The 23,419-nt window shown below is 43.3% G+C and overlaps 1 protein-coding gene across 1 annotated transcript in view; it reads right to left on the bottom strand.

Moving 5' to 3' along the window:
• LOC117045042 (zinc finger protein 850-like) overlaps positions 1–17,707 on the bottom strand; it is a 43,916-nt gene extending 26,209 nt beyond the window's left edge. The window contains exons 1-3 of the mRNA XM_033145828.1: positions 17,617–17,707; positions 12,783–15,206; positions 7,690–7,695 (exon numbers count right to left, since the gene is read on the bottom strand). Of these exons, the coding sequence (XP_033001719.1) occupies positions 7,690–7,695; positions 12,783–15,206; positions 17,617–17,707 (2,521 nt within the window). The remainder of the gene's footprint in view (positions 1–7,689; positions 7,696–12,782; positions 15,207–17,616) is intronic.
• Between the last annotated feature and the right edge of the window lie 5,712 nt (positions 17,708–23,419).

The following is a 23,419-nucleotide window of genomic DNA, read 5'->3' as shown; positions in this document are numbered from 1 at the left end:
GAAAAAGTGTATTTCAGAGGTTTGATGGCTCATAACACTACTTTTTCTGGAGTAATATAAAATTATATATCAATGGGAACATAATTAATCAAGAATGCAATCCAACAAAGTTTGTTCAATTATCCGTATGCTAGCAAACGTTATAGCCAAATAACCAGAAAAAGGAAGCACAACTTGCTTAGCTTGACTTTTGTTAGTGTGTTATGTGATTGCTATCAAGTTGGTTTTTTGTGTTCTTTTATTTAGTGAGGTTGTAGAACATAATAAAATTATAGAAATGGCACATTTGTTCATTTTAAAGTTGATGATCTTTTTATATGGGATCAGATTATTATTATTTATGTTTCATGTTTATATATGTGTTAGAAGCCGCCCAGAGGGCAGGGGCAACAAAGCCAGATGGGCAGAATATAAATATAAATTATAATTATTACTACAGTGGTACCTCGATTTAAGAACACTCCTGTTCCGGAAAAGGTTAAGTTTGTAAACCGAGGTTCCACTGTATTACCATCATCATCATCATCCTCACTGACACTAATACCTGAGATTCAATAAGCCTGGCTCTTCTCTGGGGTGGATTTTGTTTTGCCCAGTCATGGCATCCCCTCCACCTCCAATGTCAGCCGTCTCTTTGGTCAACCCAAGACTGACAAGAGCAAAAACAAAAACAGAAAACCTGAAGCTACTTATCTTTCCTAACAATTCTGAAGCTGACATTTAAGATGGCCTGGGCAGTACAGAGCAGCACAATCGTGGTAGAAAAAGCAATAATTTGAAGAAGATTGTTCAAAGAAAAAACTGAGAGTTCTGTTAAAATATATGAGGTTGGTCACATAGAGGTATTTTTGAATTTCCAGGCAGATAGGATGATCCCACATTGAGCCTTACCAAGAGAGGCCACGATCCCATGATTCTCCTCCATGACGTCCTTATGCAGAGCTCTCTGGTCAGGATCCAGCAACGCCCACTCCTCGTCCGTGAAACAAACAGCGACATCTGCAAAGCACACTGGACCCTGAAAGAAAAACGGAAATGTCTTCCTCTGAGACAGCATCAATATGATCTGCTACACAATGCTCTGTTGTTTCCTTCCTGTAAATTGCGGTGTTGTTTCAATGGGATTGCTTTGCTGCACATTTTATTTATGGATGCTTATTTTATTCTTCATTTTAATTATGGGTATTCATCTTTGAAGAAATAGGTGGTATTCCACCTTATTTTTTCCAAGAAATTCTGCCTATGCAAGCATTCCAGTTTCCCTGATGGAAGGATCCAATTTCTCCTCTCCTCGAGAGCTGTTCTGGGGAGTTCCCTCCCAATGCCCTAGTGCCAATTTCAAGGGGTTCATGGGGGCATGGAGAGGGGGAGAAATGGGGGGCAGGCCCCATTTTGCAGCAGATGGGGCTGGTTAGGCGAATCCTGGCACTATATGTTCTCATTTGTCCACTGCTTAAAAACCAATTTTAGCATTCAGTGATCGATCTAGAAATAAAATAAGCCTATTTTGGATGGCCATCTGTCTTGGATGATCTAGCAGATTTCCCTGCAATGCAGGGGGTCTCCTGGCTCTGAGAGACAAGCAGGGAGGGTGGCTTATGGCAAAAGGAGAGAGATACACTGGTGTCTCCCCCTTATTCTGACTCACCTCAGCCTCTCAACCTTCCTCCTCCCACTCGCCTCCTTCCTCTTCTGCCTCTGATTCTGCACTGCATTCTGCCACAGACTCTCCCTGCTCACTAAGTGCTGTACTCCTTCAGCTTCTGACACCTCCTCTTCCAAGGCTTCTCCCTCTTCCCCCTCTGACTGCCCATCCTCCTTCTATCTCCACTTCTTGGGCCATCTTCCCTGCCTGGTTGCCCATCTGCTTCCTCCCACCATTCCTCTGTGCCCAACCAGTCCATGACACTGCTCCAGCCCTCGGCCTCTGTCCCCACAAGGCAACTTCCCCTGACCTGATCTGGTTCCACAGCCGCTGCTTCCCTTCTGCCCCCATGAAAAGATGGATCAGGAGGTCTTGCCCGCATCATTCTGTCACCTGCAAGAGAAAAAAGGTAAACAGGATGGCAGGAGTGTCTGCTTCTCTCACAGGTGAAACAGGGCATCTCTAACTACAGATGGGTTTTGAGAAAGCCTTAGCTGCTGAGAGCATTTGGGCATTTGTGCCCATTTCATATGTTGTGCAGAAATACATCTCCCCTCCTCTGGACCCTTGTTCCCAACTTTCTCCCCCCAAAACAACATGAAAAGAACCCTCAGATGAGTTGGAAAACCAACAGAATGAGACCAAACAGAGAAAACCCACCTTCTTCCTTACTCAGTGGCCTCTCTCTGGTGTCCAACGGAGGCCTCTCTGCCTCACAGGAATCCAGGTCCATTTCTGCAAAACGATCCTTTTCCTGAAACAGAAACAAGGATTCAAAACAGAGAATGGGGAGAAATATTAGAAAGAGAATGACAAAGACCTGAAAGGTGTGAGATCTCATTCCATGGATGCTTTCCCCATCAGCAGACCATTATGGGATGTTCCCTGTCCTGTTTGGAGCCCCTTCGGAGTACCCAGAGGAAAGTCTCTCTCACCTGCTTTCTCTCCTCTGCCTGACTCAGGAGGAAACCTTCGGCCAGGGCCACCGCCTGGGAACTGGTCTCCGCTCCGCATTCCCTCACCCAGCTCTCCATCTCCGGGGGAAGGACAGCCAGGAACTGCTCCAAGATCACCAGGTCCAGCATCTTAGCTTTCGTGTGCCTTTCTGGCTTCAGCCACTGGTGGCAAAAGTGGTAGAGTCGGCTGCAAACCTCTCGGGGTCCATTGGCCTCCTGGCAGCAGAACTGCCTCAACTTCTGGCTCTGGATCTCTGAGCAGAGTGTGTCCTCCTCACCCAGGATCTTCTGCACTGTGTTTTCCCAGAATCCCCCACTGCTCCCAGTTTGGGTGGCATGGCCTCTTCCTGTTCCAGGGCCAGATGAGTCTCGCTCATCCATCTGTGCTCTCAGGAAGCCTCTTGTCCTAATGAAAAGCTCTAGCTAATCCTACAAAGCAAACACATTGTTCTGTTAAAGAATTTGGAGGGTGGGGGTGGGAATGGTTCCCTGAGCAAGCATGGAAGAGTCTTGCTGGGAACCAGGGCTGGACTGCACCGCATCCCAGACCATGAGCTATCTTTTTGAAAAGAAGGAGGAGGAAGAGGAGAAGAAATAAGTCTCTAGCCTTCTAGCAACTGAAAATGTGGAGGCAACTGAAGGGATTTCTGTGAAATTAATCAACTTGTTTTCTGCTGCCTTCCAGTCAATGCATGAAGTCAGAACCGACTGACAAGGGAAATGTTTCTATCTTGTGAAAAATGGATGCTTGGCTCTAGTGGGGGTCCTCATCCGGGGGTCCTCAGGAGTTGCTCCCCACCCCCACCCCAATCCCCTGCTTCTGTCTCCTTTTCTTGCACTTGGACTCTCTGCCGCTGTCAATTCAGACTCCTGGGGTGGGGTCCCTTTTTCTTTGTTCTGGGGGCCAGGTATTTATCTGGCCAACCCTCTGAGGGCCAAGTGGGTGGGGCCAAAGACATCTCCCTTGAAATATTATTAGCTTAACTCACACACACAGCCATTGATGTCAAGGTCCCTGGAGGCTCAGGGAGTAGCAGCGTCCATTTCCGGCTGCTTTTCCAGCAACAATCCCTTTGGGACAGAGAGGATGTGGTCCTGGGATACCCTGCTCTGGGTGCGAGGGGATTGCTGCACTGGCCTCCGTGTGGAGCTGCCCTTGGAGACGACTGGGAAACTGGTTTGCAATGCAGCAAGCAGCCAGACTATGAGCTGGGATCCCTCTCTGTATTCCTGCTCTTTCTCTCCCACCTTAAATTCCTTCCTCCACGTGGGTGTTTTTTTTTTGGGGGGGGGCTAGTCCCCTTCCTCGTCCACCTTTAGAAAAACATTTGCACGTTTCCTCTGTCGTGCAATGATGCTGAGTGATGTCACACAGAGTTAAAGTCCTAGTGACACCTTTGTTTAAAGAAGGGAGATTTCGTGGGAGTCATTTTTTTCTGAAAGGCTGAATGAATTTGGGATCCTCTGATCTCCAAGAAGGAGAGCACTGCAGACCTCGCCCCTCCCTGGCAGGACCCTCTCCTCCCCCTGCATGAGCAGATCAGGCCCCCCAGGCTGGCATCCTCCCCTGCTGCAGCCCTGGGACCCCCACCGCCTCCCCACTGCACCCTCTGGGGGGGGGGGGAGAGGAGACTCACCAGATCCCAGGAGGGGACAGCCATGCAGCCCTTGCAGGAAATGACTGTGGAGGGAGGGACCTGGCGCCCTCTTGCTTCCTGTCCTCTCTAGGAAGCCAGCTCAGTTCCCTTTAACCCTTGCAAAGCTGAGTCCACCCAGCTCAGCCCTCTCCCACTTGGCAAAAACCTTTTGGGCGGGGCCAAAGACATCTCCCTTGAAATATAGGAGGGGAGTTCCAAAAATTTTCTTGCCAGGAGCTTTTGCAGAGTCTCCAGTCGCTGGAGTGTTTTCAGATTCCACCCCCCATATTTCCACCCCATATAGCAGCATTGGGGGTATTTTGCTGATATTAGGCCTTTCTGATTGGCGCCACCAGCTGGCCTCCTTTTGCATAGAAGAATTTCACCAGGGCTCCCAAGGTTTGGCAGCCGGCCAAGGTGATTGTGTTTAGGTGGGTTGACCAAGATAGTCTATGGTGGAAGGTAATGCCCAAGTATTTAAATACTGAGCGTTGTCCAATGGGACCATATCTGCCCAACTAAGATTGGAATTGGGACTTCCATCTAGAGTCGCAAGAGGATAATCATCTACTATAAATCACTTGCAGAAGCCTCAAACTCATCACTTGCCAAACAAGCCTTTCTAGCCATTACCACCAGTCGTACTTGGTCAAAAGGCATGGTGACCATTTGCGAACGCTATTCCCTCCCCAGACTTTGCCGCTTTCACCTCATGGGATAAAGACAAAATCCGCAAATGGATTTTAGACAGGGACGAAGCGTTGGATTTTGGATCCTATTCAACTCAGTACATAACATAAGCCTGCTGGCTTAGGGCATGGGAAGCCATTCCTGCAGAAAGCCAATGGGGAGAGAACCAGAACAGGGATTGGACCCCTCAGACCGCTCTCCTCTGGCTGGGCTCTTTGCCCCTCACTCTGCAGTTGGTGGTGGTTGACGAAGGATGAGGCGAGGTGTTCAGTGGATTCTTATATTCTCAATTTCTTATTTTGATTCTGATTTAATAATTTAATTTTTTATTGAATTTTTTTTATTAAAAAAAGCTTACAGATAAATACATGCAAACATACAATCTCCCACCTATTTTGATTCTGATTTAATTTATTACTTTTATTTATTTATTTATATTTTTTTAAAACACTTTATTTTATTTATTTTGCACAAAGCAGCCCATAGCCCTCCTTCCTCCTCACAGCTGTTGTTTTTATTTTGGTTGATTTTCTTGATTTCAGCCCACTGAGATTCTTGACACGGGCGAGCTTTCGTGGTTAATTATTTGTTTGTTTGTTTTTATTTGATTTGTTTTTTTTTATTTTAATATTTTTGTTCTTTTTTAATATTTTTATTTTATTGTTCTTTAGTTTAATATTTTTATTTTACCTTTTTATTTTGTGCACATTTGTGCCTATTTCGTATATATATTGTATATATTTCTTTTGTACATAGAGGGGTACCGGTAGTTAGGGCTAGGGATAGGCTTAGGGCTGGGTTTGGGGTGGGGGTCTGAGTTAGGCTTGGATGGGCATTTTAGATAGTTAGCTAGTTTAGAGAGTAGGGTGGGAATGTTTCCTGGAAGAAATGGGCAGGCTGTAAGTAGGATTCCTTCCCTTTCTCTTGGTGTGTGTGTGTCCTGGGGTCCCCAGCACTCTAGCCCCTTGGCTCTCTAGAAATTTACCCGGCCAGTCTTTTCCAGAGAGCTCAGCTCCTCCACACTCTTCCACAGCTTTCCCCTTTTCTCTCCCCTCTCATTATTTACATTTATTTTGCATCTCTCCAACTGCCCATCTCTCCCTGCCAACAATTGTTATCCTCAAAACAAGCCTGTGAATTAGGCTAGGCTGGCCCAGGGTCCACCAGGGCACTTCATGACTGAGTCGTGTTTCGAACCCTGTTCTCCCAGCTCCTCCTAGCCCAGCCCTACAACCACTACACTTCTGCCTGGTTCCATCTTGCATCTCTCCAGCTGCCCAATGCCATCGGCCTTCTCCCCCTTCATGGGGGTCTCTCTGGCTCTAAGGAAGACTCCACCACCTTCCTCTCTCGCCCCCCCCAGACACAAACACACCCCACCTGTTGAGGCTCCTGAGTCATTCTCTCCACCCTGCTCCTCCCTTCTAGGTTCAGGCGCTTGAGGGCCCTGTTCAGCTGCCGGCAGAGGAACAGGGTGCCCCCGCTGTGATGTTAGGTGAGCAAATGTGGACAATGAAGGGCTAGGTGGCAGCTCAGGGTGCAGGATCTGGAGGGGGGGACAGTTGGTCAAAAGATGCAGAGCCAGATAGCTGCACCTGCTGCAGGCTCCATCTGCTCCAGTGTTTGGGGTGTCCCACCCCTGTAGTAGGACTTTGAGGAGAAGCTGAGGAATCCAGAAGAAGACTCTTGGAAGAACTGGGCCAGCAGATGCTCTGAGATGAAGTCACCTGTCCCCATATTTTCCTCTTCTTAGGTTTTCTTCCATCCAGCAAGTGTGTATTGGAGAAAACAAGAGCAGGGAGAGGATCCCTCAGATCTGTGTCCCCCCCCCCCAACTGCCCGGGCTCTTTGCCCCCCACTCTGAACTCTCGGATGCGGAGGAGCCCTCCGCTCAAGAGGAACTGACAGCCTGACTTTTGCCATTTCAGCCACTGGAGCCGGAGCAAGATTTCTTGCTCCAGGTGATACAGAGCTGCCAGGCAGCTGCCCTGAGAGGCCTCCACACCCTTCAGGTGCCCAAGCACCGGACAGCAGAGGCCATCCTGGGGAGGGACCCCCATGGGGAGGTGGGGGTGGGAGGGGAGGGGCTTTGGGGAGGGGCTTGTGCATCTGCCAGAGAGAAGGACCCTGCTGGCTTAGGACATGTGGTTGTGGATCCCCTAGAAAGCCAAGCCTGGCCCTTGGGGTTGAAACCATCCTCTGACTGCCCCCCCTAGGAGCTGATGTCTCTCCTCTGCTCTGCATGTTTGAGGGACTTCTTTGTGTGCCTGAGGAGCATCACCACAGGGAGGGAGGTCCTTTGTCTTTAGCTTGTCTTTGGGTGTCTCTTACGTAATTCAACCCCGGACTTAACCACTCTTTCCCCAAAGGATCTGAAGGGTCCGTTCCACCGCCTGCAGGAGGGTCCCCTTACAGAGGCCCCCAATGCTGCCACCCTCCTCCAGCTACTCAATGTAGGTGTCATGATGACATCAGGGTGGTTTTAGGGTTGTCCAGTGTGGAGAAAGAGCTTTGGCCCAGAGTTGGCCTGACTCTGAGACGCTCTTCTCTCCCACAGGATCTCCAAAGCTACACCATTGAAGAAAGCGGGGAGACCAGAAACCTGGCGGCCAGCAGCATCTTTGCACAGCTGTCCTTTGCGCAAAGCTTTCCCCAGTTCACAGTACAGCAACGAACCTCCCTTTCACACTCCCCTCTCCTGTTACTGATTTATTTATTTATTTTTATTGCACATGTGTTCCGGGTCAAACTAATCATCCACCCCCACCTGTCCATCGGAGGTCCGTCAATGAAGTTAACTCCCTGGTAGTTACAAAACGGGAGTATCTTAGTAACCGGAGTGTCTTTGTCCAGCTGCCGCGGCTGTTTATATTCCTTGCTCTGGGCTTCAGGGGTTAAACACCTTTTTGCCTACAGCCCCAGGGTCTCTCTCTCTAGATCCCTCACTGTAGGAGTCTGCTAAACCCTTTTAGCAACTCAGTGGAATAAACAATGTTTCAGCCCGCTAGCCCCTCCTGAGTGAAACCCCTAAGACACAAACTAACACCCCGCAGGACAGTTTGGACTCTTCCCTGGGTTCACCCCTTCAAGAGCAGTTATAACCCGCTGGACCCAAGAATCGACGACAACTGACTTATAGCAACAAAACTAGTCTTTATTTTCTTTATAGAGCATAACGGTTTCAGAGAATCAAAAGTTTAAATGCAGTTTCATAACAGCATAAAAGTTTTTCTATTCAGTATAACATACTAAACCTTCGACCTAGCCTAACCTACCCACCACTATCCTGATCTCTAACCCTCTCTCCCTCAGTCACCACTCACTCCCTCATTCTCCCCCCTGACCAACTGCCATTCCCTCCTTTTAAAGGGCGAAAAGACCCGCCTCCTGCGAGCAAACTGCCACTCAAACAGACGGAATCTTAACTCTTCACATGCTGGGGTTTCTGACCATACCCTGCCTAAGGGCAGATCCGTTACAGCCTGACTCTGAGACGCTCTTCTCTCCCGCAGCATCTCCAAAGCTACACCATTGAAGAAAGCCAGGAGACCAGAAACCTGGTGGCCAGCAGCATCTTTGCACAGCTGTCCTTTGCGCAAAGCTTTCCCCAGTTCACAGTAAGTAGGCTGAAATCTGTTCTAAAGGATGTAATAGATCCAGACCAAGACCAAGATTCCTCCCAAATAGGCATATAAAAGCAAACATGAGAATAGTAATCGATCTAATTGAATATTTGGAATTGAGACCTAATAAAAAAGCATCATTTATATTAATAGATGCCAAGAAGGCTTTCGATAACCTATCAAGATCATATCTTCAGGAAGTAGTGGAAGCAGCAAGGCTGGGCAAAAACTACTGCAGAGCAATAAATGAAATATATTAAAACCAGCAGGTCTGTTTAGTAATAAATAGCGAAAAGACGGATCTTTTAAATATAGAGAAAGGTAATGTATGGAAGTGAGAGCTGGACCATAAAGAAGACTGATCGCCAAAGAATTGATGCTTTTGAATTATGGTGCTGGAGAAGACTCTTGAGAGTCCCATGGACAGCAAAAAGATCAAACTTATCCATCCTTAAAGAAATCAGCCCTGAGTGCTCACTGGAAGGACAGGTCCTGAAGTTGAGGCTCCAGTTCTTTGGCCACCTTATGAGAAGAGAAGACTCCCTAGAAAACACCCTGCTGTTGGGAAAGATGGAGGGCACAAGGAGAAGGGGACAACAGAGGATGAGATGGTTGGACAGCGTTCTCAAAGAGACTAGCATGAGTTTGGAAAAACTGCGGGAGGCGGTGAAAGATAGGCGCGCCTGGCCTTCTCTAGTCCATGGGTTCACGAAGAGTCGGACATGATTGAATGACTGAACAACAACGACAACCCGGCTTTCACTGCTACTTTTTATACTAACTTTGGAAATCTTGATTTCAGAAATAAGGAAAGAAAGAGATAAAGGGAATTACATTAGGCAAGGAGGTCTTCAAAATTAGAGCTTTTTGGATGATATTATATTGACAAATGAGGAGCCATAAACCAGTTTAATGAAAGCACTGAGGATAATTAATGATTTCGAGAAAGTAGTGGGCTTCAAGACAAATATGTCAAAAGCAAAACTTATGGTACGAAATATGCAGGAATTAGAAAAGAGCGAATTACAGGAGAAATTAGGTTTGGAAATTCTTACAAAAGCAAAATATTTAGGTATAGAATTGACAATGAAAAATATTAATCTACTGGTATTTGGAAACAATTATGAAAAGTTCTGGAAGGAAATTAGAAGAGATGTAGAAACCAGGAGTAGCTTAAAACTGACATTAATGAGGAGAATATCTATAATTAAGATGAATGTTTTACCAAAAATGTTATATTTGTTCCAAACAATACCAATAATAATTAAAGAAAATTGTTTTGAGGAAAGGAGAAAAGATTTAACAAAATTCATATGGCAAACCAAAAAACCACACATAAAGTATAAACTTTTAACAGATAAAAAGGAGAGAGGAGGACGGTCATTACCAAATTTAAAATTATACTATGTCTGGCATTGCTAAAAGAATGGATTATATTGGAAAACACCAGTATTTTAAATTTAGAAAGTTTCGACAATAGATATCGATGGCATGCCTACCTAGCGTACGAAAAGGTAAAGGTACATAACGGCTTCAAAAATCATATACAGTGGTACCTCGGGTTAAGTACTTAATTCGTTCCGGAGGTCCATTCTTAACCTGAAGCGTACTTAACATGAAGCACCACTTTAGTTAATGGGAGCTCCTGCTGTCGCTGCGCTACAAGAGCATGATTTCTGTTCTTAAACGGAGTTCTTAACCTGAAGTGTACTTAACCTGAAGCGTCCTTACCCGAGGTACCACTGTACTCAGAAATTCATTGTTTAAAGTTTGGAATATATATAAACAGCTATTAGAGCTACAAATCCCTTTATGGATCTCTCCATTAGAAGCCCATGCAGTTAAAAAACTCAATATGAATCCGAACAGGGAAACATATAGAAAAATATTGGAAATGTTGCGAGTGAACCCAATTGCCTTTGAAAAATAACTCTCAAGGATCACAGGCACAAAAGTTTGGAGAAAAAGAAAATAAGATTTTATTGCTGGCAGCAATAGGCCCAGTGGCAAATGGACTGAGCCCCGAACACTGGGTGTCTTGGACTTTTATACCCCTTTTGACATCACACAAAGTATCACAACATTGACCACTAAACTTGGGCATAGCCCTTCCTATTGACCATATAAAGATTACTTCTTCCTTCCAAAATTTCAGGATACATGTTCCTTATTAGGAATTGCTCATTAGTGATTTCCGTATATTCAGTATTATCAGCAAAGCAAAGCAAAAATTTCCCTTTTGACAGGCATGGCGTAAATCCCCTTTTATCAGACACCCTGGAACATCTATATGGAAACCAACCAAGTTTCATATCCTGCCTTGCAAGACATCATGTCATCCTGACCTGGGTGTCTATATAGAATGTTCCTCTTCGCAAACTGCAGACGCAACTAAATGCGCTTACTATCCAAAGTTCAGCTTTTTAGAGCACGGTGAGAGATGCATTATTAAGAATTATGATTTCTAAAGCAAAATGTATATATGTAAAGCACATAACCAATACAGGAATAAGGCACTAGGTATAATAGGCTTTACCCAGGTGGTTCTTGCCACATATGAAGAATTAAAACAATATGGGATGGATAATTGGCAATATAAACAATTAAAAAGCATGTTTAATGCAGACCAAAGAAAAGGTTTCACTAAAGAACAATCGCTATTTAGCACCATTATACTACAAAACAATAAGAAATTATTATCGAAAATTTACACTCTATTATGGGACTATAATATAATGGATGAAGAAGTAAAACAAACAATAGTCAAATGGGCACAAGACATCGGCAACACTATATATTTAGAACAATGGGAGAAACTCTGGCGCGAGGATATTCGCTTTACCACCTGCTACACAATAAAGGAAAACTTTGGTAAAATGTTTTACAGGTGGTATTTAACACCAGTCAAATTCGCCAAAATTTATAAATTAAAATCCAACCTTTGTTGGAAATGTACCATGGAACCTGGGACAACATTTCATATGTGATGGGGTTGCAAGGAAATAAAGAATTTTTGGGGAATCATAATATATGAAGAACTTAAGAAAATGTTAAAAATCCCCTTGATAAAAAAAAATCCCGAAGCTTATCTGTTAGGGCTGGTGGGCAAAAATATACCACTTATGAAAAAAAAAAATCTTTTTATATGCAACAACAGCTGCCAGGGTAGTGATTGCCACTCAATGTAAATCTCAGGAAATAGTGGATTTGCAAATTAAGTGAGTATATAGAATAGGCAAAATTAAGCTGAAATGTAAGATACCAATCAAATCAAAAGTTAAGAATGGAGTGGAAGTATTTCGAAGATTATATGTCAAAATATTGTTCTAAAAACGACATGCTAATAGGCTTAGAATAAACAATGTAAGCAATAATAAAACCAAAAAAGAAACGAAAAATCAGAATTTAACAAATATAATCTACTATAGAATGCAAGGACAAAGGGTATAAAGAAATATAAAGAAGGCAAATTCCTGTGGAGGGAAGTAGAGGGTGGGTGGTGGGTTTTATAAGCGTATAATTATGTAGTTGTTGTAATTTAGGTATTATATTTTATGTTAGGGAATTATTGGTAATTTTGGTAATTATGTATATATGTTGTTTCAAGAAAAGCTTGGATTAAAAAGAAAAGAAAAAGAGGGGAAAGAAACCATCCGAACTAATTGCCAAAATCCCTGTGTTGAGCCTTAAACAATTAGGCTCCATCCCTGGGCTTTCTCATTGGTCAGTCAATAAAACCGTTACTTCTCTCCCCAGTACGACATCTCCAAAACGAGTGGTAAAAGCCACACCTCCTGAAAAAAATGGGGGGGGGGCAAAGATCCCTAGGCCTTTAAGAGTTGGCTTCTTTTCCCTACACCCATAGATCTCAGATTACAACATAAAAACACAAAACACCACATTTTAAAAGAGCATTAGATGTCAATCAGCAAAAGGTCTGGTTAAAGAGAGGCTGATTTGCGTGATTCCTAAAACTGTATAATGGTTTTTTCAACCTTTATATGAATTCGTTGATGGGAAGTGAGCCTGTCCGTCCTACGGAAGCTCTTTCCACATTCAAAGCACTGATATGGTTTCTCCCCTGTATGAATTCTTTGGTGGGAATAGAGATTGTGGCTCTGACTGAAGCTCTTTCCACATTCAAAGCACTGATATGGTTTCTCCCCTGTATGAATTCTTTGATGGTAAGTGAGACTATGCCTGTGACTAAAGCTCCTTCCACATTCCAAACACTGATAGGGTTTCTCCCCTGTATGAATTCTTTGATGGGAAGTGAGACTGTCCTTCCTACTGAAGCTCTTTCCACATTCAAAGCACTGATATGGTTTCTCCCCTGTATGAATTCTTTGATGGGAAGTGAGTTTGGAGCTCTGACTGAAGCTCTTTCCACATTCCACGCACTGATAGGGTTTCTCTCCTGTATGAATTCTCTGGTGGTAACTTAGACTGTGGCTGTGACTGAAGCTCTTTCCACACTCTACACACTGATAGGGTTTCTCTCCTGTATGAATTCTTTGATGGGAAGTGAGAGAGGAGCTCTGAATGAAGCTCTTTCCACATTCCATGCACTGATAGGGTTTCTCCCCTGTATGAATTATTTGATGGGAAGTGAGAGAGGAACTATCAGTGAAGCTCTTTCCACATTTCACACACTGATAGGGTTTCTCCCCTGTATGACTTCTTTGATGGGAAGTGAGATTGGAGCTCTGACTGAAGCTCCTTCCACATTCCAAACAATGATAGGGTTTCTCCCCTGTATGAATTCTTTGATGGGAAGTGAGACTGTCCTTCCTACTGAAGCTCTTTCCACATTCAAAGCACTGATATGGTTTCCCCCCGGTATGAATTCTTTGATGGGAAGTGAGTTTGGAGCTCTGACTGAAGCTCCTTCCACATTCCAAACACTGATAGGGTTTCTCCCCTGTATGAATTCTTTGATGGGAAGTGAGACTCCCCTTTGTACCGAAGCTCTTTCCACATTCAAAGCACTGATATGGTTTCTCCCCTGTATGAATTCTTTGATGGGAAGTGAGTTTGGATCTCTGACTGAAGCTCTTTCCACATTCAACGCACTGAAAGGGTTTCTCCCCTATATGAATTCTTTGATGGGAAGTGAGACTGTCCTTCCTACTGAAGCTCTTTCCACATTCAAAGCACTGATATGGTTTCTCCCCTGTATGAATTCTTTGATGGGAAGTGAGACTCCCCTTTGTACCGAAGCTCTTTCCACATTCAAAGCACTGATATGGTTTCTCCCCTGTATGAATTCTTTGATGGAAAGTGAGTTTGGAGCTCTGACTGAAGCTCCTTCCACATTCCAAACACTGATAGGGTTTCTCCCCTGTATGAATTCTGTGATGGGAAGTGAGTTTGGAGCTGTGACTGAAGCTCTTTCCACATTCCACGCACTGATAGGGTGTATCCCCTGTATGAATTCTTTGATGGGAAGTGAGAGAGGAACTATCAGTGAAGCTCTTTCCACATTTCACACACTGATAGGGATTCTTCCTTGTATGAACTCTTTGATGGGAAATGAGACTGTCCTTCCTACTGAAGCTCTTCCCACATTCAAAGCACCGATATGGTTTCTCCCCTGTATGAATTCTTTGATGGAAAGTGAGTTTGGAGCTCTGACTGAAGCTCCTTCCACATTCCAAACACTGATAGGGTTTCTCCCCTGTATGAATTCTGTGATGGGAAATGAGACTGGAGCTCTGACTGAAGCTCTTTCCACATTCGAAGCACCGATAGGGTTTCTCCCCCGTATGAATTCTTTGATGGGAAGTTAGAGAGGAGCCATCAGTGAAGCTCTTTCCACATTCCACACAATGATAGGGTTTCTCCCCTGTATGAATTCTTTGATGGGAAGTGAGATGGGAGTTATGACTGAAGCTCCTTCCACATTCGAAGCACTGATAGGGTTTCTCCCCTGTATGAATTTTTTGATGGGAAGTGAGAGAGGAGGTCTGACTGTAGCTAATTCCACATTCCACACATTGATATGGTTTCTCCCCTGTATGAATTCTTTGATGGGAAGTGAGATTGGAGCTCTGACTGAAGCTCCTTCCACATTCCACACACTGATAGGGCTTCTCCCCTGTATGAATTCTTTGATGGGAAGTGAGTTTCACTTTCTTACTGAAGCTCTTTCCACATTCCATGCACTGATATGGTTTCTCCCCTGTATGAATTCTTTGATGGGAAGTGAGACAATAGCTGTGACTAAAGCTCTTTCCACATTCCATACACTGATAGGGTTTATCCCCTGTATGAATTCTTTGATGGGAAGTGAGACTGTGGCTGTGACTAAAGCTCTTTCCACATTCGAAGCACTGATAGGGTTTATCCCCTGTATGAATTCTTTGATGGGAAGTGAGATGGGAGCTCTGACTGAAGCTCTTTCCACATTCCACACACTGATATGGTTTCTCCCCTGTATGAATTCTTTGATGGGAAGTGAGAGAGGTGCTCTTCCTGAAGTCCTTTCCACATTCCTTGCACTGATAGCATTTCTTTCCAATGAGATTTTGTTTATTGGAGGTTGAATGGGAGCTCTGACTGCAGCTTTCTGCATACTCCAAATTTTTACATGGCTTTTCCTCTCTGGGAATTTTATCTTGGTCATCCTTGTTCTCGATTTCCAATTCATCACAATCTGCAATGGAAACAAAAAAGGATTAGAGCCTCAGGAACAAATGGAGAAGAACTGAAGGGAGTTGGGTATGTGTTCATTACCTGTGTTTTTTGTCATTAGCCAACATATTTATTATTAGACTCTGATGAGTTGTTGAATGTTGCTTTGTTTGATATACTGTAGTGGTCCAAATTATGGTGCTGGAGGAGACTCTTGAGAGTCCCATGGACTGCAAAAAGATCAAACTTATCCATCCTTAAAGAAATCAGCCCTGAGTGCTCACTGGAAGGGCAGATCCTGAAGTTCAGGCTCCAGTTGGCCACCTTATGAGAAGAGAAGACTCACTGGAAAAGACCCTGATGTTGGGAAAGATGGAGGGCACAAGGAGAAGGGGACGACAGAGGATGAGATGGCTGGACAGTGTTCTCGAAGCGAGTGGCATGAGTTTGGCCAAACTGCGTGAGCCAGTGGAGGATAGGAGTGCCTGGCGTGCTCTGGTCCATGGGGTCATGAAGAGTCAGGCACGACTGAACGACAACAACAGTGGTTAAAATTGTGGCAGCGTTTTGGGAAAATGTGTATTTCAGAGGTTTGATCGCTGATAACACCACTTCTTTTGGAGTAATGTTATAAAATTTTATATGAATGGGAGGATAATTTAATCAAGAATGCAATCCAACAAAGTTTCTTCAATTACTCGTATTCTATAAAACGTTATAGCCAAATAACCAGAAAAAGGAAGCACAACTTTCTTAGCTTGACTTTTGTCAGTGTGTTATGTGATTGCTATCAAGTTGGTTGGTTTTTTGTGTTCTTTTATTTAGTGAGGTTGTAGATCATAATAACATTATAGAAATGACAAAAAGAGTTGACTGGTCACCCAGAAAGCGATGTAAAATAGTGCTATTAAGTGAACAAGGATACAGTTATGAAGAAATTGGAAGAGAGATTGGGGAATACTTAAGCAAAGCTGGCCTTTCTATATTTTTGAAGAGGCATAAGGAGACTCAGTCACTACAAAATCAGACTGGTAAAGGCAGGAAAAGGTGCACAAAGGAAAGTGATGATTGAAGAATGGAGAGACTGTCCCTACATGACAGAAGAAAATCATCTAGGTGTAGACAAGATGATATGCTGATATATATGTGAAGTTGAGTGCAAGGACTGGTCTAAATGTTAGAACTCTAAGGAAAAAGCCATTGTTATCTCTCAAGCAAAGGTTGAAAAGATTAAACTGGGCTAAAACCCATGTCAACTGTACAGCAGAACAGTGGGATAGTGTTATTTGGAGTGATGAGACCCAAATCTCCGTGCTTGGTAGTGATGGCATGAAATACGCGAGGAGAAGAATCAGTTGTGGGCAAAATTTGCGTCATTAATGGGAATGTAAATGCCCCAAAATCCAGGAATGAAATACTTGAGCCCAAACTGAAGAGTTCTGCAAGTGATCTTTTCCCAGATACTGAAACATTTATATATATATTTATAGAAAGATTTATTTATTTTCTATTTCAGCAGGATTCAGCTCCATGTTTTGTTTTTGCTGCTGTGTGCAAAAGGTGTTTTCAAGATAATCCTATTCCACTGCTGGAATTGACTGGGAATAGCCCAAACTTTAACCCAATCAAAATCTATGAAGCTGACTTGTTAGTCAGAAGCAACCCAGCATTAAAGCCCAATTAACAGAGCCAATAATTCAGTCCAGGTTTCACATTATTACAACTGCAGAACTAAAAACTCAGTTCACTTCACGGGAAGGCGTTGCAAGGCCATAATTAAAGCTAAAGGTTACCAATGGTTACCAAAGGTTTGAAGTTTTTTCTTTATGACTGCTGTTCTAATAAACACTCCTTCATAAAAGTTCTTGCATTACATTCTTCATTAAATTATCTTTCCATTGATATATAATTTTATGGTATTACTCCACACAAAAGTGGTGTTATGACCAATCAAACCTCAGAAATACACTTTTCACAAAAGGTTTCCCCAATTTTGGCCACTAGTATAAGTTGTTCATTTTAAAGTTAATGTTCTTTTTATATGGGATCAGATTATTATTATTTATGTTTCATGTTTATATATGTGTTGGAAGCCGCCCAGAGTGGCTGGGGCATAAATTAAAATTATTATTATTACTACAGTGGTACCTCCTGTTCTGGAAAAGATTAAGTTTGTAAACCGAGGTTCCACTTTATTACTATCATCATCATCATCATCATCATCATCATCACTGCTACTACTACCTGAGATTCAAAAAGCCTGGCCCTTCTCTGGGATAAATTTTGTTTGGCCCAGTCATGGCATCCCCTCCATCTCCAATGTCAGTCATCTCTTTGGTCAACCCAAGACTGACAGGAGCAAAAACAAAAACCAAACCTGAGGTATTTTTTCAATTTCCAGGCAGATATGACGATCCCACAGGGAGCCTTACCAAGAGTGGCCACTATCCCACAATTCTCCTCCATGATGTCCTTATGTAGAGCTCTCTGGTCAGGATCCAGCAACGCCCACTCCTCATCCATGAAACGAACAGTGAGATCTTCCAAGCACACTGGACTGTGGAGGCAACTGAAGGGATTTTTGTGAGATTAATCAACCTGGTTTCTGTTGCCTTCCAGTCAATGCATGAAGTCAGAACTGACAAGGGAAATGGCTGAGAGAAGTAATTAAAGAGGTAATACACCCTAATCAGACAGGATTCATACCAGGAAGACAATTATGAAATAACACAAGAAATATAATAGATATACTAGAATATTTAGAGTTCAAAATAGACAAGAAGGCAGCATTATTACTGTTGGATGCCAAAAAGGCATTCGATAACATCTCCTGGGAGTTTATGAAAAGACAAATCGAGAAAATTAGATTAAAAGAAAATATGAGAAGAGCCATAGAAGCAATTTATAAGCAGCAAAGAGCGAGGCTAATAATAAATGGAAATGTAACGGACAGCTTCCCAATAACTAAAGGAACAAGACAAGGGTGTCCTCTTTCGCCCTTGCTCTTTGTACTGGTATTAGAAGTTCTTCTAAATAACATCAGAAAGGAAAAAAACTTAAAAGGAATAGTGATTGGGAAAAATACCTACAAAGTAAGAGCATTCGCTGATGATTTAATAATAACAACACAAGAAAAAGAAGAACTGCACCAATTGACAGGATTAGAAATTAAAAACAAAGCGAAATATTTAGGAATCCATATAACACCAAAAAGTATTAACCTATTTGAGGATAACTATAAAAAGGCATGGAAAGAAATCAAAACAAACATGGAAACATGGTACAAACTACACCTTTCGTTATGGGGAAGAATATCAGTCGTTAAGATGAATGTCCTACCAAAGATGATATTCTTATTTCAAGCAATACCAATTCTGGGGGGCATGAAAGGTTTTAAGGAATGGAAAAGAGATCTGGCAAAATTTATATGGAACGGCAAAAGACCGAGGATTAAGTATGAATTGTTAACTGATAGGAAAGAAAGGGGAGGGTTTGCCATGCCAAATTTAGAACTTTACCACGCGGCCGCAGGGTTAAACTGGTTAAGAGAATGGATAACTTTGAAAGATCCTGAAATTCTTGATTTGGAAGGTGTGGATAATAGGTATGGCTGGCATTCCTACTTGCTATATGAAAAGGTGAAGGTCCACAAGGGTTTCCTTAACCATCTAGTACGGAAATCACTATATTTAATCTGGGTGAAATTTAAAGGAATATTAGAACCAAAAATTCCACTGTGGACCTCACCCATAGATGTAATTACAATCAAAAAATTAAATATGGAAGAGCCACATACCAAATGTTATTGGAAGAAAAAGATAATGAATTATATTTGAAAAAGTATGAAGAAATTAAAGAAAACCTTACGGATTGGCTGCAATATTTTCAAATATATCAAAGATTTACAATTGCCAAAAAAATTGGCTTAGCAAAAGAAAAATCAAAATTTGAAAAAGAAGTGCTCCAAAGCAAAGGGAAGTACATTTCACGCATTTATAATTTATTATTGGAATGGGAGCTTAAAGAGGAAGAAGTAAAATCGGTGATGGTGAGATGGGCCCAGGACTTAGGTTATAACATCTTAATGGAGCAGTGGGAAAGATTGTGGCAGGCAGACATAAAATTTATAGCCTGCTACAATTTAAGAGAAAATGTACTAAAGATGATGTACAGGTGGCACCAGACACCAGAAACATTGGCAAAAATGTATAGAAATGGATCCCCTTGGTGCTGGAGGTGCAATAGTGAAATTGGGTCATATAAGCATATGTGGTGGACATGTCCCGTTATAAGCACTTATTGGAATGATATATATGAAGAGCTCAAAAAATTGATAAAATGTACATTTAAAAAAAGACCAGAAATGTTCCTATTAAGTATTTTGCCAGAAGAAATTGAAAAAACAAAAAGAGTATTATGTATGTACGGCACAACAGCAGCAAGAATGCTAGTGGCTAGAAACTGGAAAAATAAGGCTGTGCCAACAATAGCAGACTGGCAAAACTTAATGTTAGAATATTTGCAATTAGCCAAAACAACAGGTAAAATAAGAAGACAGATGATGCAGGAAGTATGGAAAGATTGGAGGATATTTAAGGAATACTTATTAGGTAGTGGTATAAATGGAATCCTAACAGCAGACTTAGATTGAATGTTTGAACAAGCAAATAGAAAGTGAAAGAAAGAAGAAAAATATGAATAATAAAAGGAAATTATAGCTGTAAAGTCATTATAATATCACGAAATGCAGAGAGGATAATTGGAGGTTTGAGAAGGTGTTAGTACAAGTGTGGATAGTTGTTATGTATGTAAGCATTTATGTTTGATGTAAAAGTATGTAAGTGTATGTATGTGTGAAGATGTGAATATATGTGATGTGTGTGTTTATTTATATGATTTGTGTGATTTTAAACAATAAAGAGACAGATATGGACAAGGGAAATGTTTGTATCTTGTGAAAAATGGATGCGTGGCTCTAGTGGGGGTCCTCACCCGGGGGTCCTCAGGAGTTTCTCCCCACCCCCACCCCCACCCCACACTTCTGTCTCCTTTTTTGTACTTGGACTCTCTGCAGCTCTCAAGACAGACTCCTGGGATGGGGTCCCTTTTACTTTACTCTCAGGGCCAGGTATGTATCTGGCCAACCCCCTGAGGGCCAAGTGGGCAGGGCTAAAGACATCTCCCTTGAAATTTAGGTGGGTAATTTATGATTATGATTATTATTCTATTAGATAGCTTAACACACACATAGCCTTTGATTCCAAGCTCCATGGAGGCTCAGTGAGTAGCAGCGCCCATTTCTGGCTGCTTTTCCAGCAACAATCCCTTTGGGACAGAGAGGATGTGGTCCTGGGATGCCCTGCTCTGGGTGCGAGGGGATTGCTGCAGTGGCCTCCATGTGGAGCTGCCCTTGGAAACGACTGGGAAACTGGTCTGCAATGCAGCAGCCAGACTATGGGCTGGGATCCCTCTCTTTATTCCTGGCCTTTCTCTCTCACCTTTCCTTCCTTCCTCCACGTGGTTTTTTTTTTGGGGGGGGGCTAGTCCACCTGCTCTTCCAGCTTTGGAAAACCATTTGCACATGTTCCCTCTGTTGTGCAATGACGCTGAGCGATGTCACACAGAGTTAAAGTCCTAGGGACTCCTTTGTTTGAAGAAGGGAGATTTCGTGGGAGCCATTTTATTGGGAAAGGGGGGCCAAATGAGTTTGGGATCCTCTGATCTCCAGGAAGGAGAGCGTTGCAGACCTCGCCCCTCCCTGGCAGGACCCTCTCCTCCCCCTGCATGAGCAGATCAGGCCCCCCCAGGCTGGCATCCTCCCCTGCTGCAGCCCTGGGACCCCCACCGCCTCCCCACTGCACCCTCTGGGGGGAGAGAGAGAGAGGAGACTCACCAGATCCCAGGAGGGGACAGCCATGCAGCCCTTGCAGGAAAGGACTGGGGAGGGAGGGGGCTTGGCTCTGGAGGACCTGGCCCCCACGTGTTTGCTTCCTCTCCTCTCTAGGAAGGCAGATCAGTTCCCATTAACCCTTGCAAAGCCGAGGCTTTTAGATGGAATCTGAGCATCTCCCTCCCTTGGCCAGAAACCAGAGGAACAGCTTGCAGGGAAAGGTCTTTGCAGGAGGCAAGGAACTTCCTCCTCGAATTCAGGAGTGGAGAGATAGGAGGGTATCCGAGGGTCATCTAGTCCAACCCCCAGCAATGCAGGAATCTCAGCTAAAGCATCCATGGCAGATGGCCGTCCGATCTCTGCTTAGAAACCTCCAAGGAAGGAGAGTCCACCCCCTCCCAAGGGAGACATTTCCCCTGCCAAACTGCTCTTAGATGTCCCCCAAGGCAGCGGGTCCTGAGTTAGAGCACTGATGAAACAATTGCACTGGCTACCAAGGAGGAACCAAGCGAAGTTCAAAATAAACAAATAAATCCTATTGTTGTTGTTGTTCAGTCGTTCAGTCGTGTCCGACTCTTCGTGACCCCATGGACCAGAGCACGCCAGGCACGCCTATCCTTCACTGCCTCTCGCAGTTTGGCCAAACTCATGTTAGTAGCTTCGAGAACACTGTCCAACCATCTCATCCTCTGTCGTCCCCTTCTCCTTGTGCCCTCCATCTTTCCCAACATCAGGGTCTTTTCTAGGGATTCTTCTCTTCTCATGAGGTGGCCAAAGTACTGGAGCCTCAACTTCAGGATCTGTCCTTCTAGTGAGTACTCAGGGCTGATTTCTTTGAGAATGGATAGGTTTGATCTTCTTGCAGTCCATGGGACTCTCAAGAGTCTCCTCCAGCACCATAATTCAAAAGCATCAATTCTACGGCGATCAGCCTTCTTTATGGTCCAGCTCTCACTTCCATACATTACTACTGGGAAAACCATAGCTTTAACTATACGGACCTTTGTCGGCAAGGTGATGTCTTTGCTTTTTAAGATGCTGTCTAGGTTTGTCATTGCTTTTCTCCCAAGAAGCAGGCGTCTTCTAATTTCGTGACTGCTGTCACCATCTACAGTGATCATGGAACCCAAGAAAGTGAAATCTCTCACTGCCTCCATTTCTTCCCCTTCTATTTGCCAGGAGGTGATGGGACCAGTGGCCATGAGCTTAGTTTTTTTGATGTTGAGCTTCAGACCATATTTTGCGCTCTCTTCTTTCACCCTCATTAAAAGGTTCTTTAATTCTTCCTCACTTTCTGCCATCAAGGTAGTATCATCAGCATATCTGAGGTTGTTGATATTTTTTCCGGCAATCTTAATTCCGGTTGGGGATTCATCCAGTCCAGCCTTTCGCATGATGAATTCTGCATATAAGTTAAATAAGCAGGGAGACAATATACAGCCTTGTCGTACTCCTTTCCCAATTTTGAACCAATCAGTTGTTCCATATCCAGTTCTAACTGTAGCTTCTTGTCCCACATAGAGATTTCTCAGGAGACAAATGAGGTGATCCGGCACTCCCATTTCTTTAAGAACTTGCCATAGTTTGCTGTGGTCGACACAGTCAAATGCTTTTGCATAGTCAATGAAGCAGAAGTAGATGTTTTTCTGGAACTCTCTGGCTTTCTCCATAATCCAGCGCATATTTGCAATTTGGTCTCTGGTTCCTCTGCCCCTTCGAAATCCAGCTTGCACTTCTGGGAGTTCTCGGTCCACATACTGCTTAAGCCTGCCTTGTAGAATTTTAAGCATAACCTTGCTAGCGTGTGAAATGAGTGCAATTGTGCGGTAGTTGGAGCATTCTTTGGCACTGCCCTTCTTTGGGATTGGGATGTAGACTGATCTTCTCCAATCCTCTGGCCACCGCTGAGTTTTCCAAACTTCCTGGCATATTAAGTGTATACTCATCATAAATAAGTAATATTTTCTTATGCATGCTTCTTATTGTACTATACAAAAGTATGCCATTTCCCTTTCCATAAATGCATAATTGCTAATTCAATGGACTGAAAATGGATGGTTGTTGTTATTATGGTTAGGGAAGCTTTTAATATTTTATGCACTATTGTATTTTAATATTTTGTTGGATGCTGCCCAGAGTGGCTGGGGAAACCCAGCCAGATGCGTGGCGTATAAATAAATAAATAAATAAATAAATAAATAAATAAATAAATAAAATTATTCAATTGATCAGCTGAGTGTTCTCCTTTCTAAAGAGGCAGGTGCAATCTCCACGGTTGCTAACAGCATAACGTTGAAATATTAGTGAAATATGGGGAGCCCTGACTTCCGGCGGCGACGCAATGG

The sequence above is a fragment of the Lacerta agilis genome, chromosome 4 (genome assembly GCF_009819535.1).
Source record: "Lacerta agilis isolate rLacAgi1 chromosome 4, rLacAgi1.pri, whole genome shotgun sequence".
Classification (NCBI taxonomy): domain Eukaryota; kingdom Metazoa; phylum Chordata; class Lepidosauria; order Squamata; family Lacertidae; genus Lacerta; species Lacerta agilis.
The sequence above is the reverse complement of the archived record's forward strand: the minus strand, read 5'-3'. Positions and strand labels throughout refer to the sequence as shown.